This window comes from Alosa sapidissima, chromosome 20 (genome assembly GCF_018492685.1).
Source record: "Alosa sapidissima isolate fAloSap1 chromosome 20, fAloSap1.pri, whole genome shotgun sequence".
NCBI classification, from domain to species: Eukaryota; Metazoa; Chordata; class Actinopteri; order Clupeiformes; family Clupeidae; genus Alosa; species Alosa sapidissima.
This window is the reverse complement of record NC_055976.1, coordinates 3643119-3661526: the sequence shown is the minus strand read 5'-3', so window position 1 is coordinate 3661526 and position 18408 is coordinate 3643119. Positions and strand designations below refer to the sequence as shown.

At 43.4% G+C, this 18408-nt stretch overlaps 1 protein-coding gene across 1 annotated transcript in view; it reads right to left on the bottom strand.

Annotated features, from left to right (window-relative positions):
• Window positions 1-8394: 8394 nt before the first annotated feature.
• kdrl (kinase insert domain receptor like) overlaps window positions 8395-18408 on the bottom strand; it is a 45145-nt gene continuing 35131 nt past the window's right edge. Inside the window, exons 26-30 of the mRNA XM_042074878.1 lie at window positions 15545-15650; window positions 14227-14348; window positions 13276-13354; window positions 12974-13074; window positions 8395-10343 (exon numbers count right to left, since the gene is read on the bottom strand). Coding sequence (XP_041930812.1) covers window positions 10160-10343; window positions 12974-13074; window positions 13276-13354; window positions 14227-14348; window positions 15545-15650 — 592 coding nt within the window. The 3' untranslated portion in view covers window positions 8395-10159. The remainder of the gene's footprint in view (window positions 10344-12973; window positions 13075-13275; window positions 13355-14226; window positions 14349-15544; window positions 15651-18408) is intronic.

The following is an 18408-nucleotide window of genomic DNA, read 5'->3' as shown; positions in this document are numbered from 1 at the left end:
GAGGCAAACAATGACATAAAACGATTTGCAATGGCAATTACATATTAGCGTTTAAGTCAAGCAAGGCCGTTGGAGAGCGAGTTGTAACTTGGGAATGGCACTTCTGCAGAGTAGCCTACCCAAGCCACGTTTCTCGCCTAAGATCTTCTGTTGCAGAGACGTGGCAGCTCCTGTAGTTGGGCGAACTTTTCACATTCGATAGTGTTCACACATTTACACTTACAGGTCACACTTCACAGCTAATTCCGGTTGAAGGGAATCATGTAGTTTATCAGACTAGGGCTCCCACGCCATGAAAGAACCAATACGTGTGCGTGCCATTTAAGAAGTCATTCGATTATTTCACCCCAAATCGTCGAGTGAATTTACGTGACTCCAAATTGGCGATATTAGCTGCTTATTAATCAATTTGCAGTTGCAGTGACAGTTTGCACTTTACAGCAGACTTTACCTATGCAATTAGACTACCCTCCCGAAACCTGCCACTTAATCAGTCAGTCACCAGAAAAGACACAGAAGGCCAAGACGACCTGTTTTGCAATTAGTCCTTGGCGTTGCATGCTAAAAATATTTAAATCACGTAGGCCTATAGGCTACACTTATATTTTCCTATAAGAAGTTTTATACACAATAGTAATCATTCAAATATGGCAATGTAGCATTTCGTAGGTCTATAGTCTACTTCTGTAGGGTAGGGCAGGTCACTTGTGTAGCCTTTCTAAGACACTGTAACGCACTGGCAGATGTTCAGACAGCTTGAAAAAAATCGTAAAAGTAGCTTATAGCCTCTAGAGTTTGTCTGAGCGTCCATTATACATATTACTTGTTTATTCGTGAAAATAATAAAGAAGTAGCAGTTGTTCATGAGTTATATCATATGTGGAGCCCTCTTCATGAAAGCACCATAGTGATATGAACGTATAAACACAACACCCATGTGCGGTAGGCTAGATCGTGCGTTTCCTTCTGTCTTTCCTTCCTTTCCTTATTTCCGTCTGTCAATGTCTTTCTCTGACATCCGAACTCTTATCTTCGCATTTGTTCTTTGACCTTTTTACTTAACTATATTTCGCCCTCTGCTGGCCGACGACGGTAGGTCCGAGATAACATGCAATTACAGAATATTCCCTCAAGGTGGCGATGTCTACCAAAGAAAGAAAGGTGACGTGAGGTGGGGTGACATAAACGTGAAACCTACCGAGATCAGAACTGAATGTTTGTCTGAACATTATTTTATTTAGTTAATTTGACATAGACTGTTAATATTTGTTGCTCAAAGAAGTCCATCGGTTATATCATTACTGTAAAGTGTAAGAGCAAGATACACTGCATAGAACAAATGTGTCAGTTGTTGACAGCTGAATTTATGTGGATGTTCTTTTTAGAACATGACATTAAAAAAACAGTATTGATATTTTTTCTAACTTTTGCCAGAGCATAGGAGCACTGATAGGACATAAGTCTGAGAAGTTCCAGGGAAAGTTGTTATTTGGGTCTGATTCTATAAATCTCATCGAGTGGATAGACATCACCACCTCATATTCAAGGTGGAAGGAATTGATTTCACTGAATTTGACTACATGTCATGGCCAAAGGTATGCTACTTTTTTGTTGACCCTCTCTGCTATACACTCTAAAAAATAAAGGTGCTTAAATAGTTGTGTTAGTGAAGGAGTTATGTTATGCACATCCCACCTTGCTAAAGGCCAGGTGCAGGACAAAGATATACTATGTCCTTGCACATTAGAAAAAAGTAAAAATTGTAAAAATAAATTAATAAAATATAGCCGCAAGTGGTGATGGTGGGCCCGCGACCCGTAACCTTTCGGAATCCAACAATGCACTCACATGTGGTGCGTTTGTCAAATGCACATATCTGATGTGTGTGCTATTTGTTTTTGCTTTTTATTTTATACATTGGAAACACTTACTCACTTCCTGTTGGGTGTGACGTTTTTACAACGATGGTATTCACTAAGTGACACTACACCGCAAATATGTAGGGTACAATGATGCACTTCCAAGTAACTAGTTTATGATATAAAGTTTGTGATGTCCAGTGCAACAGTTGTCAAATTATCCTAAAAAACTACTTTCAGTCTACCCACTGGGGGTGGGGTCCACATGCTCGTTATGCTCATCTTAGGAAGGTCCACATCTCTTAACAACTTTTGTTCTGTGTGGGTGAAACTATTTACTGACCACAAGACTTGATGACATAGGGGGGCGCTATGGAGTCCCCGGGCCAAATCTCTGTCCTTGAATAGAGGAGATTCATGAGTTTTTGCCCATGGAAACCATTAATCTCACCCATGGGAACCATTAATTTCAGTCTACATGGCCCCCTATAAAATCAGAACACTTACAAGTGCAAACACCAAATGTGAAACAAATCTGATGTGATGGTAGAGATAAGACCAGTGAAATAGCCAATCTATCTGTTGCCAGATGGTGTCGCTATGCCAGACATGCATTTTGGGTATCATCATTACTAATCAGTTGAATTAATAATCAATAAACTGTGTAGTTTCAGCCAAATCAGCCAATAAATTGTGACTTCATGATAGATTTTGGGTTTATTCAGCGAGATATTTAAATGAATTGCATCACCATTTTGACACATTTCAACATATAAACAATCCCTTCACTATTCAACATTAACAGCATCTTGACATCATGTCCTCATGAATCATTTTGAAATGATTCTGAACAACCACCTAGAAGTGCGTCAAAATTGATCACATGCCACTAGTGTAATAGCCCTTCTATGTGTTGCCAAATGGTGGCGCTATGCCAGATATGCATTGTGGGCATGTGAATATCACCATTACTATAGGTTTCAATAACCTGTGAAATGTAAACCCTGTCAAGCAATGCATGGCACGTTTATGACACATTTACTGTTTATGTGGCAAGGTATTAAAATGAATAGTATTGCCATTTTAACATATTATGACAGAAAGCTTCACAATTTAGAATCAGCAACATCTTGGCATCATGTATACCAACTTTGAATAAATAAATTCTTCAAAATGAGTTAGAAACAGGAGCAGCCTGTTTGTATATAGGTAAGAAGAAATGCACAGGATTGCACCAAGAAGGGCCACTAGCTGGCATCCTGGTACTGTTTGGTGTTCAGCAACAGTAAACCTCTTAGCTATGCTTTCATGTAGGCTACAGTATTTATTTTGGGGTTGTATACTGACCTTCTAGTTATATATTTAATATATAATAACATCAGATATCATCTTAATATTTCTTAAGGCTTCAACAACAGAGCACAACAACAACACTAATGATGATGATGATGATGATGATGATAATAATAATAATAATAATAATAATAATAATAATAATAATAATAATTAGCAGTAGTATTACAATGATGATGATGGTTATCGTGGTTATGGGATTTAGCAGACGCTTTTGTCCAAAGTGACAGACAAATAAAAACAATACAATAGTTAAATTTAACAGTTAACTATTTAAAAGTTGGTAAGACTACCTTAAGGATCAATCAATAGCCTAAAGAAAATAAACACTACTATAAAATACAAACCATAACACATAAGAAATGCTTAATAAACTAAGTGCATGTTGAACGATATAGATAGATATGCCTTTAGACAGCTCTTGAAAGACCCAAAACTATCACAGGAACGGAGAGAACTGGGCAAGTCATTCCACCAATATGGAACCATCATAATGATGATGATAATAATAATAATGCATTTGTCCTGTGTACAAATAAACAAGCAACCGTGCATAGAAACAAACAAACAAACAAACAAACAATGAGGCTGGGTCCCAGCATTTCGGTTTCACCATTTATCTAAAGATTCCATAAACTGTTGGACCCTAAAATACATTCTACACACAACTTTTCCTGGATCTTCAGTTCTTTTGCAGTATAGCATATTTCAGAAACGTTTTATACAACTGTCTCATACATTTTTGTTTGTCTGGAAATAAAATTGAACATGAAATCATTAGCAGGGTGAGCTACGAAATAACCTGACCACCTACATTCTGCCACTTTATTGGCCACTGGATAACAACATAACCGTGAGTGAGGACTGGTATTTACTAGAAAGTGAGTTGAAGTTAGAATTAGAGAGGCATAGAGAAATTGCATAACATGGGAGATGTTGTTGAAATGGACCTCCAGGCGCACTGCAGGAGCAGTGCTTAAACATGACCCTGTCCACACATTTTCAGAGTCTGCTCAGGGTGGGAGCTGCACCCGGTTGGTTGTTTGGATGTAGCCTCTTCACATGCCGTCTCAGTTTCAACAGGATGCTTCAAGCCTGATGGTTGAAGCGCTGTTCTGTTGTTTTAGGTGATAACAGAAAGAACTGTTTTCTTGGTTGTGGACCTACTTTTGTTTTTTTGAAAGTGCTGTTATTTGAACCATTGGAATTGTTAACCTGCATTTGACAAATGTGGAGGATACCTTTATTGGGGCAAGATGTAAAAGAGGAAACAGCAAAAGAGCCATCCATGTGCCAGTTTTTGCCTCACTCATACATGGCTTACTGTAATAAATGCCTGACATCATCTCAAATCCCAGTATATATAACCATGAAAAAGTATCCCAACACTGTTTCATGGAGAAATCAGTTTTTGAGCCAAAAAGTTTATCTTGTTGTCATTCTCTGAGTCAGGACACAATTATGTATTTCTTAAATACATGCATTTTTTACATAATGGACTTTTTTTTTCTCATGCACTCAATCAAAGAATCACTGTCTATTTTAGTTTTCTCTCATATGTTGTGAATTAGGAAGAGGATGTGCACGGAGTTCCATTAGAAGGCTTTATGGAGGAATTTCGACAAACACAGATGACAGAAACAATGGAATGCCTGTGAGGCTGTCTTTATTTGCATCTGACAGGCATGCCATTGGGGAAACGCTAATCAACTTGAAGAGCGATTGCACAATGTTTACTCTATTCATAGCATGTGTTTCCTCTCTGTCGTCTCCCATTTATGTATTTGTGCACAAATTAAAAACATAGGCTTATCAGACAAAATTACTTAAAAGCTATTCCAAAACTCTTCCAGAAGAATGCATTTAGACAGGATTTTCACAATGAGCAGCCTGGCCGACATTGCTGAACTTGTCATAAGTTCAAGCATCCCCAGACTCCCCAAAGAAAGCTAGAATGCCTGAAACGCAATCAGGTCAGTCATGTGACTCAAAGACTTTGCATATATTTCCATGCTTTTCCAAGTGATTGCACCAGCTCAACAGTAGCCGGCCTTTGTTAGCAGAGGGAGAGACGAGAAAGCCATACAGAGACATCAGAGGGGCATGGGAAAAATGCAGCGACTGCTGTGCTATAATCAGTTCTGAGGATGAAGGGGCTATTAATGAACACAAACACATGTTTGTGGTGGGGTGCAGTGTTAATCCCATCCCAGACCACTGTGGACCCACACTATAGTCCTGGGACTTCTGTCAGGAGCTGTCTTTCTGTCTTTCTGTCTTTTCATTTGTCTGTTACTCGCTTCCTCTTCCTCTCCAGGCGAGACCAGTTCTCTGAGCCTGTTGGGCAGGACTCATGGACCCCGCTAACAGCTCAGAGTGTGGTGTGGTGGTCAATCCTATCGTCTGAGACCACAGACCCTCCAGCACACCAACTCAGCTCGACTTTGTGGTTGTAAACAGGGCCAGTTTTTGATGGAAATCTCTCTCTCAATAGACTGTGCCAACGTTCACAGCCCACTGTCCCTCTCATATTACCCTGCATCATTCATGAACCCCTCTGTAATCCAACCTCGCTTTTCCTGAATGTAAAAGTTTGCAGACTGTTGTTATGTCTTTGTCAGACAGCATGGGAGGTCTTCCACATCTTTATGGGCCCCAAAGTTTACAGACTGTAGAGTATGGCAAAAAAAACATCCTAGACTCAATGAGACTTTGCTCATACAAATTACACAGATTGAATTTTAGTTGAGCTGTGCTCTAGCGCAACATGCTTCTTTTTGGCTAAGGAGCCCACTAGTCCCCTGTGAGTGCTCATGTGGCCCTCGGACAAAGTGTTCTCTCCGGCTGAGTGCTCTCTCCTCCTACGGCGCTCTGGGAGGCCGAAAGCTCTCTCTGGGGGTTTCTTGTTATTGGTCCGGTCTCTTGCTTCCTGATTAGGTGAAAGGTGGGGTAAATCAAGTCTGATTGGAAGACGGCATCCTGGCCCCATTGTTCTGCCTTTAGGTGAGAGGCAGAGGGGACGCAGCCTTCTGCATCAGTGTGGCAACCTCCTTAGAGGAAGGCTGTGCAAAGGCATTGTATGAGACCCTGCTGAAAATGCAAATTTGGGATCGGTTTTTCATTTTAAGGTGGCAGGGAACCAAGAGGGGGCTCACAATCAGAGGCTGATGGCCGTCTCAGTCTCCCTCTGATTAAGAGAATGTGTTCTGGCCAACCTTCAAGGGCCCCATGGACGTGTCACCTCTGGTAATGTGATCAATAGAGCATCCTGCCACTGAGGGCTGTGTTTGTCTTGGGAAGGGCTGGTGGAAGTCACTGCAGGGATTTACTTGCATCCAGTTGTGTGGAGGAAAGAAGCCCCAAACACGTCCCCATAGGTGAAAGGCTTTAATTAGATGCAAACGGGATGTTTTCTCAATTAAATGTTTTTTTTGTCTATTGTGTTACAAAGACATTAGAGGAAGTACCCCAGCAGGTTGCTATTAAATATGGTTCATGTGCTCCCACTACCTATTTTTTTACAGACAAATGTGTTTTTGATCACGAGTGCACCATACTGTTATAGTACAATGAATTCAACCAAAAACAAAGAGTGAGGTATAAGGACATCCGCCATCCTCTCAGCAGCAAATGAAATTTCCTCCTCTTACCGGAGATGTGTTTTCAATTGGAATAACTGTCAGAACTGGTCAGGACCATTTCATGTTGCCATATTTCCTTCATGCAAATGTAACTTTTTCATTCTCATTTGTCTTCAGTTACGTGCGCATGTGGACTGATGTTTACAGGAGTTTGAAGTCATTTCCAAGTTGGCTCTACATGGAATACTTGACCCTGTGCATGATTCCAAGACTTGTTTACTTTGTATTTTATCTAAATGAAAATTATATTTAAGTTGTCATTTGTGGAATTATGACATATGAGAGGGCTTATCCTTATTTTAGGGAAGGACACACATTATTTTAGCGGTCTCTAATGCAGATAGTTTTATTTTTTAATTATATTGTTTTAGTCGTTATTGGACCCACTTGAGGGGCTTGACCCTGTATCAGTTGTGAAGGAGTTTAGGGAAGTCTTAAAACAACCCTCACCCCTATGCATTCATGATTTGCTCAAGAGTAGGGGTTGGCGATGTTTATGTGTGTGTGTGTGAGTGTGTGTGTGCATGCATATATGTATGTCTTTTCCCAACTTTGTTGAAAAAATACCAGAGGTGCGTGATTTGTGTGTGCATCTATATTTGAGTGAGTGTGTGTATCTGCATATGTGTGTGAGTAACAGCATACGTGTGTGTGTGTGCAAGTGCTGTGTGTTTGTGGCCAAGAAGATGATGGGCCCTGACCCTCCCTAACATCCTTCCCCTGTTTGTTTATGCCTCATATTCCGGGATCGGTTTACATCACTGGCCAACCTGCGTGGAGTACTCGATAGTTCACGCTGACCTTCTGATACCAGCTTGGTGTTTTTAGATGAGCGACTCAGCCTCTCTGTAAACATGCTGTAAGGATGATGAGCGGAGACAGGGGAGCGGTGAGCAAGCCCCTCTGCCGCCTGCCCCAGGGGTACACCTTGTGCCAGAGCCAGGGGGCACTGAGGGCCCATAGGAAGGGCCAGCATGAAGAGTCCCCCGGTCATGACGGGAATGATGAAGGCCTGCTTCCTTTCCCACTCACAGAGGTATTGTGCCGGTGACAGACAGACTGCCGGCACCTCGCCCCGCTCAGGAAGCGTGGCGCTAAGGCTAAGGAGCAGGAGGAGCGCCACACGCTGATGACACACCGTCCCAACATGTCAGCCATCCTCACGCTCAGGGTCACACAGCCTACACACACACGCACACACACACATAAACAGTAGACACACATGGACATAGACACACACGTACCGCCTACGACACACACACACACACACATACACACACAGTACTTTTGCAGGATGTTAAAAAGCAGACACTGTCACTGTAGGCCTTGGCACTCTAGCCAAAGGGTTGTACATAACAGGTGGATTTTGTGTAGTGTCTGGAAATGATTTAACAATTTAAAAATTTTGAAAATGAAATTTTTTTTTTAAATGAATTCATGTTTAATGGACGGATAACTTCACAGGACATGTACACCATATTAACAGAGAATGTGTTAGGAAAGACAATGGACAGAATGGAAAGTATAAATATATAAATCTTTATTTATTTATTTAAGTCATATGCTTGGTTAATATTAAAATACATTTTGAATACAAAAAAAAAATCCATATTTGATAAAAAATATCAGTGCATACATTTTACTTCATCAAAGCGCACACAGACTGGTCGATCTAGAACAAATACTGACATCATTTGGCAGTACGTGTTGTTTGGAAATTGGTGTAAAATTGAATGCTGACTGCAATACTGGCACATACACACTAAGTTAGTGTTAAGAAACATAGGACCTTCTCTAATGATCAACTTAATCTAAGACTTTTACAAGACTGTCCTCATTCACTACTGATAATCTTTCTAATAACTTCCACTTTTAATACAGAGCAAAAACTATAAATTTGCACAAGCGTTTAACTTAACTTCCCATGAGCAGTATATACCAAAGTGACCAGCCTGTTGAAAAGGTTATAAGCTCACTTGTAGCCTGCCCTGCAAGCTCTCCTTTTATTTTAGCAGGAAAAAAATATACCTTCACTACAAACAATGTGGTTAGCAACAGCAATACTCAGGCAATGATCTTGTATACAGTAGTGTTAACAGCATGATGCCTTGCATCAGAGGGAGTAAGGCATTACCTTTGGTTTGACTGCTCTGACTTACTGCTGCAGATGATTTAACCAAATGCATATAATAATCTGATGACATATAACTCATATGGTGATGACTAATAACACTGACAACAAAACAACCCAAACCCTCCAGACACACCCACATTCATACTTCCTTTAACATACTACAGAGATAAGTCCATGTGGAATAAAATCTGATATGACTATATGAAATAAATAAGTGTTTGTGTATAGTGATTGTGTAGAGGGTGCAATAAAAACTCTGGGCTTCCTCAAATTTACCTGGCTGAGACATCTTTTGTGTGGATTTAATGTGGATTATTTAACTCTGGCCAATCCAGTGAGATATATTTCCAGACGGCATTTTCAATAATTCAAGGACCCCTGTGTTGCTAGTCTGACAGTTGCTTTTAAAAAATACATGTTTTAGAGAGGCCAAGAATAAGCTTAGATATAAAACATTTGTTCAAAAAATATTATAAAATATTTTAGGGCTATTTTCAAAATAATTACATACTATTAAAATAAAATATCAAATAACATTCCAGTTTCATAAAATATTTGTACAGAATTGAAATAATTAATATGTCAAAACCATTCAAAAATCTACCCTCCCCGCTGTCTTATCGCGCTTCATTTTTCATTAAGGAAAGTTGGCTTGCTTCATTTCTGGATAGCCACCAGTGCCTTTAGTGGAATGTCATTAGATCTGCTGCTATAACAAGAATGTGTTGTGCTTCTTTTTGTGTTCACAGTAGATAAAAGGAATACCTGAGGCTGTCTTTAGCTGTTTCTGTGGATAGCACAGTGGTGTGGGCACAGTGTGAGCAGCGCTTGGCGAGGCTAATGAAAAATGGACATCCCCTTCCTCTGACCACTGTACTTACCTCGACAAACAAAAATCTACTCCTGGAAAGTGCTCATTTGAAAACAGAACAGAGAAAGGAACGAGCGTCCAAAGAATCGACCGCAACTAAGGCACCAAAAAGTCTTTGAAAACTAGAGCAAAAACAGAAATTGGAGTGGCTGTATGTGACAACTCCTGAGGAGTTGGAGGCGCACGCTTCAGTTCAGGAGGGGGAGAGGAGAGGAGAGGAGAGGAGCAGAGGCGATCAGTTTGCCCAGGTGAGGAGCAGAGAGGACTGGTGGCTCTTTGGGTCTCTCAGCACAAGGCATCTCTAGACAGGCGGGGTTGAGTAGCGGACCACGGAGTTATAGTCTGGAGGGGGGCTGTGGCGCTCCAGCTCAGGGTCCAGGGACGAGTCCTCCAGGCTGAAGTCCAGCGAGGGGACGGGTGCCTGGTACATCTCCCTGTCCCCTTCGGTTAGGACGGACTCCTTACTCTTGCTCACAGTTTTCATTCTAGAGGGAGAAAGCGTCAAGGTTAACATCACCAGAAGCTGAACTGAACAGTGGAATATGTGTTTGTGTTGAATATGTGACAGACAAGTTGCAGGCATAAACTTTTCCATGCAGTCACTTTTATTCTCGGCCGAGGTCAGTGACTGTTACTCATACTTTTGCACAAGTTTGTAAAGCAGGGAATTCAGTCCTATTGTCTGGCAGTTGCCAGGGGTTTCCAGAACTTTTCCCCTTGAGGGCACTTGGGGCAGTCACCCTTGAGTAAATCATTCTTTGCACTGAGCTATTTGTCACTGGGTTTGGGAAAATAGGATGCACAGTCCCTTAAAACCTCCAAACATAAAGGATTGGCATGTTTTGGGTATGACTGAGAGGTTCTCATGTGCCAACAGGAGTCTTAGGCTCTATGCCTGGTATTGTGCATAGCTTGCCTATAGCTTGCGGGAGTTTGCCAGGTGGAATTCCCCTCCACAAAGCCCCAGGGGCACCCGCAAGCACGTCGACACAGCCCTATAGAGCTGCTGAAGGTCAAAGGTGACAGTGATCGAGTGGCTGCTCAGCATGGGCTCCTTCTGCTCAATGTATAGATCATTTCATGCATGCCTCAAGTGTCTCTTTTATCAATGGCAGAGGCCCTGGTAACTGAAGGAGGCTGTGCCCAGTCTCTGCCCACATTTTGTTTTTTAGTCATGCATGGTGGGCCAGAGACGAGGAGGGCACTGTAAATGAAGTGTTTGTGGGAGGGTAGGGACGTGTGTGCGGGTGTGTGTGTGTGTTTGTGTGAGCTGTGTGTGTGTGTGTGTGTGTGTGTGTGTGTGTGTGAACTGTGTGTGTGTGTGTGTGTGTGTATGTGTGTGTGTGAACTGTGTGTGTGTGTGTGTGTGTATGTGTGTGTGTGTGTGTGTGTGTGTGTGTGTGTGTGTGTGTGTGTGTGCATGTGTGTGTGTGTGTGTGTGTGTTGAGAGGGAAGTACAATGGTTGCTGAGGAAGGGCAGTTAGAATGTTTTTAATGAAAGAGAGTCCAAGTGGCGGTATGTTTATCAGGGCTCCAGAGCCTTTCATTAATCACAGATGGGCTAAGAGAGAAAAAAGGACAGCTCATAAATTCATATCAAACAGCATCTTCCCTGTTTTCATGTTTCACGTTTCAAGAGTTAACCAGATTCCAGTTTACGACTTGCATATTTTTGTTAAGCCTACTTTTTGAGTGGTCACATATTTTGAGGACTTCTCCACTGCCTTAGTCATTTTGGGGTGACAATTATTAACCCATCCCTCTATGTCACTGGGACACTGGGGGCTAATGATGCATTTTAAATGACTACTGGTTAAATCATTAACTCTAGTTCACCACAGCGAACACATCTTTTTTCAAATATTTACTTCCATTTCTGCTGCTCAGAATATGTTGTCTTAATGTAGTTGAGACAAGGACATGGGATGAGATGTTCCTGGTATAGCTGCCCCCCCACCCCACCCCGTCCCTCTGTTTGGGGGCCGCTCTGCTCTCAACTGTTAACAAACAAACATGTGACTGTGGTACGCTGCCTCATGTGCACACACTAAGTGAGGGCAGATGTCTAAAGATTTTGTTTGCCACCACATTATGCCTCTATATAATGACTGATCTGTCTTCATCCCACCACAGCTAACGTTTTCCTCTTGATCATATGTATTAGGGGGATAATAAGCATCAATACATCACAGAGAACTAACTAAATGTCACCCCCTTTGAGGGGGTGCTGAAAGTATTGAAGAGAAAGTTCTAGAAGTGCAGGAATTCTATCACTCAGGACAATTAACCCTGACCTTGCATGTTCAGGTGGATCATAAAAGCACTTCCAGCACATGCAGCGAGGTTGACAAAGAGATGAGGTGGCCCAGGCCAATGAGGGATCCATGAATAATTTAACTGGGGTTTTAGTCACAAAAAAAGCCCTGCTGATTTGAAGCCCTACTGATTTTAGCCAGTGAGAGCAAAGAAGGGCTTTAATCCTCACTGTCGCAGGTTGACCCCGATAACACCCCTCAGATGCCCCACTGGTCTGAGTGCTTACACATGGGTGCCATTCCAGACTCTATTTGAGGTGGTCTCTTAAAAACTCTGAGACGAGACAAACGGCAGTATCAGTCCCAAGGACCAGAGCTTGTTTTAAGGAGTAGCTCTTCCAGCCATCTTTTGTTGTCCGCTCTTTGGGGATGGCCACCTGGGGCAATATCTCTCCTCTGGGCCATTGTCCCTGGGCCTCAGACAAGCCCTTTCTGACAAAGGGAGAGGCAGCCACCGGGGCTGTGTAGGAGGCAGGATGTGGATGCTGGGGTCTGTGTGTGTGTGTGTGTGTGTGTGTGTGTGTGTGTGTATGTTTGTGTGTGTGTGTATGTTTGTGTATGTTTGTGTGTGTGTGTGTGTGTGTGTGTGTGGGTGGGTGGGGGGGTATGGGTGTGTTTATGTTAGAGTAACTATGTGTGTTGGGGGGTTGAGGTGACCGTGTGTGACAATTCTGACATCTGCATTCCCTCTCTGCAGGAGGGTTTCCAGGGATGAGGGGGTAAAGTTCCCTGCCTCTTCCTCTGCCCCTGAGTGCTGTCAGTGACATTGTCTTAAATAGGATTAGGCATCCCATACTTACGCCAGAGCCATGATGCTCAAGGGCCTGGCCAGGGACTCCAAGCGCTTCAGTGTCTTCATACTATCTGAGGACAGGCCCATTCCACTATCTGACTGTCCCCCCTGCACAGTCAAAAAAGAGAGGAAAGCAGTTTAATCACTATTAACTCTTCAAGACCCTGAAGAAATCTTCACTGGACACTATCAGGTTGTTGAGTCCAGAGCTCTGATGTAGCAATAGCCCTGTGCCGTTGTTTGCGATCATGGTAATAAAGAGAAAGGAGATCAAGGGAGTCAAAAGGCGATGGGAAACTAGTTTCTCACCTCATGGATATCATTTGTCCCATTCTCCATGGTTACCTCATCGAAGGTCTTCACGCTAGCGGGTCGGATCTTAATGTTCCTGAAAGGATAAAATGTCCACTATCAGATCCCAATAGATGGAAACGGGTTTTACTTCAATCTTCCCAAAATCCTTTCTATGCCAAGAAAAGAAACTCAATAGTAAGAACTTGATAGATCTGGTAACAGTCTCATCGCGTCAATGGAATTTCTCTGAAAATAAACGCAGACTCTTTTCATTTCACATTTCAGCACTTGGGGAATCAGATAGCTGTTTAATTCAGCTAAAGGGATAAGTGTCATTACTGCATTTCAACACCACTCTCCATAAATATACTTGGTGAACCTGTGAAAATACAAGCCCTGGACAAATATTATCTTAAGTGAACATAAATCCTGATGTGGGGTTTTCAGCTTGGGAGGAAATTCCTGAAGGGGGCCATCATGCAGTGAGCTCGCTCTCTATTCAGCTCCGTTCTTATCAGCACCTAATCAGCGCTTTCCCTGCCCTCCATCACACCCTAATGAACTTGTTTCAGAGCAGGACCTGCAGGCTGCTTTGTGCCCTGTGTGTTTTGGTTAGTGCTTTGCCTTCCAGGTTATTGAATGGAAACTGAAGAACATGTTTGAGAAAATGATAAGCTGATATCTCATAGTCCTCTTGGGTCTCTCACACAGTTCACAACCAAAACGACTTGATTCACTGCTATGCTTTCCAGAGAGATCAAATGACTGAGATGTTGGTATTATCTAATCATCAAAAAAGTATATCTTTGCACAAAAGTGTAATTATATTAAAATGGTTATCTGACCACAAGATGAACTGCATTGTAAACGTGTTAGATGAACAACAATTATTTAATCCCGTCTGAGAGTTCGCTTTAAGCACACTGAGGAGAGTCGCCAGGCAACAAGAAGGGTCCAGGCTCTTACCATGTGCCCGAGTCCCTCTGGGAGAGTGGCCGGCTGGAGGACTCCTCTGTCGGTGCAGGGCTGGAGGGCTTGGCCTCTTTGGTCAGCAGGGCCGTGTTGATGGGGATGTAATGCTTCCCTTCCTGACAGACGAAAGAGGCACATGCTCAGCCACGGAGGCCCCTTTACATCCAAACCATGACATCACTGAGCTTGTTATTACTGTGTGAATCCATAAGGCATTTATAGAGCGCTGAGCTATTCTAACCTGCCTCCAGCCTTAAAGAGATCAAAGACTAGAAGAGCCTGGTAAAAAAAGGACTCCGAGGACGTCCCATTTCATTATAGAACAAGCACATGGAGGAGAGTGAGATGATGACCATCAATTAAGGATAGAGCCAGAGCATGATAAAGCAGGTCATTTGGACTATTTCCAATGTCAATAAGCCTCCTTATGTGTAATCGCTCCACAGAGAATAGCGCATAGTGCTGGGAATGTCCTTGAGCCCATCATCACATAGTGCCATATGACCCACTACCCTCATCCCCGGCTGAATGACTGTCTGACTTTGTTGTTTTATGGTCATCTCTCCCTCACAAGAGAGAAAACTGAGAGATAGATAATAATCAGGGAGATGCACAATAACGACATAAACCATCAATCTATCAGTTCTTTTGCAATGTGTCGTTTCTGTTTCTTACTATCAATGGGCTGAATTACAATAGTTGACAACACAAAGGTGCTTACTTGCTTATCAGGCACTGTTACATTAGCTCTTACATTTTCCATTGTTTGTCTTTCTGTTGTTGAATGTGTTCCTCTCTTTCATGCTTTTCAAAGGGAAGTGAGTGGGGCTTGTTGATAGGAACTTCCCTCCCTAGTTAGTCTGAAGACCCCCGTGGGCAAAAGCCCTCTTCAAGTCTTGTGCCTTGCACTGGCCAAGCGGCTCCATTTCCTGAACACTCGCGGTGCGCGAGGCATTCTCGAGGTCAGTGACTATTCTCACAGTAAAAGGAACATTGTAAATGGCCTGGCTCCACTAGTGTGTTGTGGGGAGAACTTGTCACATTAAGTTGTGGTCTGTGGTTTATTTATGTTTTCCAGTCCAAAGATTATTTATGTGTACACTTTGTCAATCAACTGTCCCATGATGATAATGGCAAGCTCACAGGGATAAACTACATTTAGATGTGAAAGTATTTTCGAACAGACAGTGCTTTTATATTATTTATGTCTACAACTAAGGCCAAGGATTGTGTGGATCTGTACCGTAGGCATGAAATCAACCTTATGGGGTTTTGAATAGATGTGTTGTTGGGCGGTTGCAAGGGCTCTTACCTGTTGCACACTGGCCTGCAGAAGGTCCCCGAGTGTCTCCACCAGCTCTGTGAATGTGGGTCTTTCCACAGGGTTCCCCTGCCAGCAGTCCAGCATGGTCTGGTATCTGCCAAGAACACAAGGCAATTAGCACCACAGTACAAAAACACAGGCCATACAGGACAGGCTTACAACGGGATCGTAATAAATCGCCGGCTGGTGATCAACACCACACACTTGGATCCCTCAGAGTTAGCACTGATCTGACAGGTCAACCCATCTGACCTCGCAGCCAGGTGACCAGGTCTCTGTGAGTCAGCCGCCCATTCTTCACCGTCGTCAATGACGCTAGTGAGGTCCCATGGACCGTGGCGCTGTTTTCCTTTTCCTGGCTGTCAGTGAGATTTGGTGGTGCGGAGCTGCTCGTGCTCTCTGATGAGCTGTCAGCATCGCTCCCCAAATGGGACTCCTCTGCACCATTATTGGAGTTTCCAGGCAGTAATGGCCTGTAATGGTGGGAAGGAGTCCAGTCGTGGAGGAATGCAGACATGGAACACTAAAATCCAGGGCTTCAGTTGAAACCTCCCCTCCCTGACGCTAGTGATGATGGAGCCCCGGACTCCTTCCCCTCTCTTGTTTCCTCACATCCTCACAGACTCGTGTTCACCCATGTTGCTCTCCGATGATTGGCATCACATTGAGTTTACTTGGCAGGGGGCTGAAATCATAGCAAAAGCAGATGGTTCATTGCTTCCTCTCTAACATCCACCGATGTTGTCTTCTCCATCTGGGTTTGCATTTAGGGCACCTCTGGAGTCAAGGCATTCTTCTCTCTCTGGGCAATGAAAAGGAGATGGCGGAAGCAACACCACTCCAATTCCTATTTTGATTCTTCTCTCCAGCCAGGTGGGCAGAGTGCCTGGTGGGACACTGGGGCATTGCCCTGATCTACAATTCAGGCTCTGCATCCTGTCTAGGGTGAGGATTGAAAGTGGGCCCTAAATGACCTGCCGTTACAGAGAGGAAAGTGCATCTAAACTGATGCTTTAGGGCTCATAACTCTTTGAATATGAGTCTGTGGGAGGTCCCTCCCCATCCCCATCCCCAGGCCCAGTCTTCTGTGTGTGCCCTTTCTCCTTGCCCTTGACTTTCGGCCCTTCCCACACGTTCCTTTGAGGGTGCCGCAGACTGGACACGCAATTGTAGTGGGTCACATTCCTGATGAGTCTGGCGCATCACCAGCGGGCCAGATTTACTGCCCCACCATCTCCTGACCCGCTGGCCCTTTCATCATCCATATAATAGGCCTGCTGGGGTCGGGGTCAGGGCCAGGGTTCTGGGGGAGAGTTGGGAGTCAAGGAGATCTGCACATGTGATTAGCATCTCAGATCCAAGGCAGAGAGTCCCTGACATCGAGGCTGAGTGGGTAACACTATCAATGATGGCTCAATGGGAAGCAGGTGCTGATTGTATTTTATAGTGGTGTTATCTTCTGGCTCTGTCTGGCCCTATCAGCACCCGCTTTGAAGTGGAACGGAAAAGCTCTTTCGCCTTGCAGATATAGCGGCGGATATCATCACAGGATTGGTGTGGTATGTGGATTCCATTCACATTCCCCTATTTACAGAGAAGGAGTCTGGCTTGCATTTTGCTGGTCATTTCCAATTATCATCTCACTGGGCTCTCACAATCATCAGTTGGCTCAATTTGGCAAGATCCCTTTCATATGTGACTCCATCGGCGAAGTAAAGTTATAAAACACAAGTAAAGCATTTATTCTATCCAAGTGAATAAACTGTAGAAGCTTGATATGATAACATATAATAGCATGGAATACAAGGTCTGGCACAACAGCAGTAGCAGAATGACTTGAATGAGAGAATGTCATAAACTTGATTCTTTTTAATGAAATACAGCATTTGGTCTATGACAAAAGATACATACAGTAAGCGTTCCATGACTTCCTACAATCATCCTAGAGGCACTGAATTTACCATTCTCCCTGACAACTTCTCCTCCTGACAGCCATCTGATCTGACAAGTAGAAAGGGGGAGTGAGAAAGAGACAGAGAAACCACAAAGGCTTCTTTCAGCCATTTCACTGTGTCCCAGCTCCTCTCTACCCATAGGGGGTATATCTCAACTGCAGAACGGGTTCTGGCCACAGCACCCACTGACTTCCCCACCCCTCCCCATGTCCCCAACCTCAGTCCAGTTCCTCCAGGTGCGCTGGTGCCTTTAATGTCAGGCTTGGTTTCGGCTGTGCTGTTGTTCGCTCCGGGACAGATCAATGTCTGACACCACGAACACCCTGCTAGTCAGCCTGCGTGGACTCTCTCTCACACACTGAGTGGATAGCCATACAAAGTTACTATCACAGTCCTTCAAAAGCCCTCTTAGGGTTTCTCCAGTAGGACTGAAATCAGATACAGTTCCTCTCTTTAGCTGAATCGATGTAGTACGAAAACTTTTTTTCCCCTCTACATGTCTGGCAGTTGCTTTGGTTCCATACCAATGACCCAAGAGAGTGCTTGCAGTCTCGGGAAGGAGGGGTGGGCCATAGTGCTTTGTGCTACGCTCACAACCCATTTAGTGCCACGGCAATAAAGGAATCCCCCAAGAACAATTCACCCGTGAAACCACACAAATGACCATACTCCTAACTGTTATGAACTTGAGTTAGCATGTCATGCCAGGCTCCCTGCAACAGCAGTGCACTGTTCCAATAGAACGGCTCTGCACCATGTGAGAAAGACTTAATGGATATAAAACCTGCACTGTTATAATGATCTCATTCATCTCAAAGCCATTTGACATATCCGCTGCAAGCAATTACATGTAAATTGCATGGTCTGTTTTATTGTTTCATGGAGTAATATGGAACA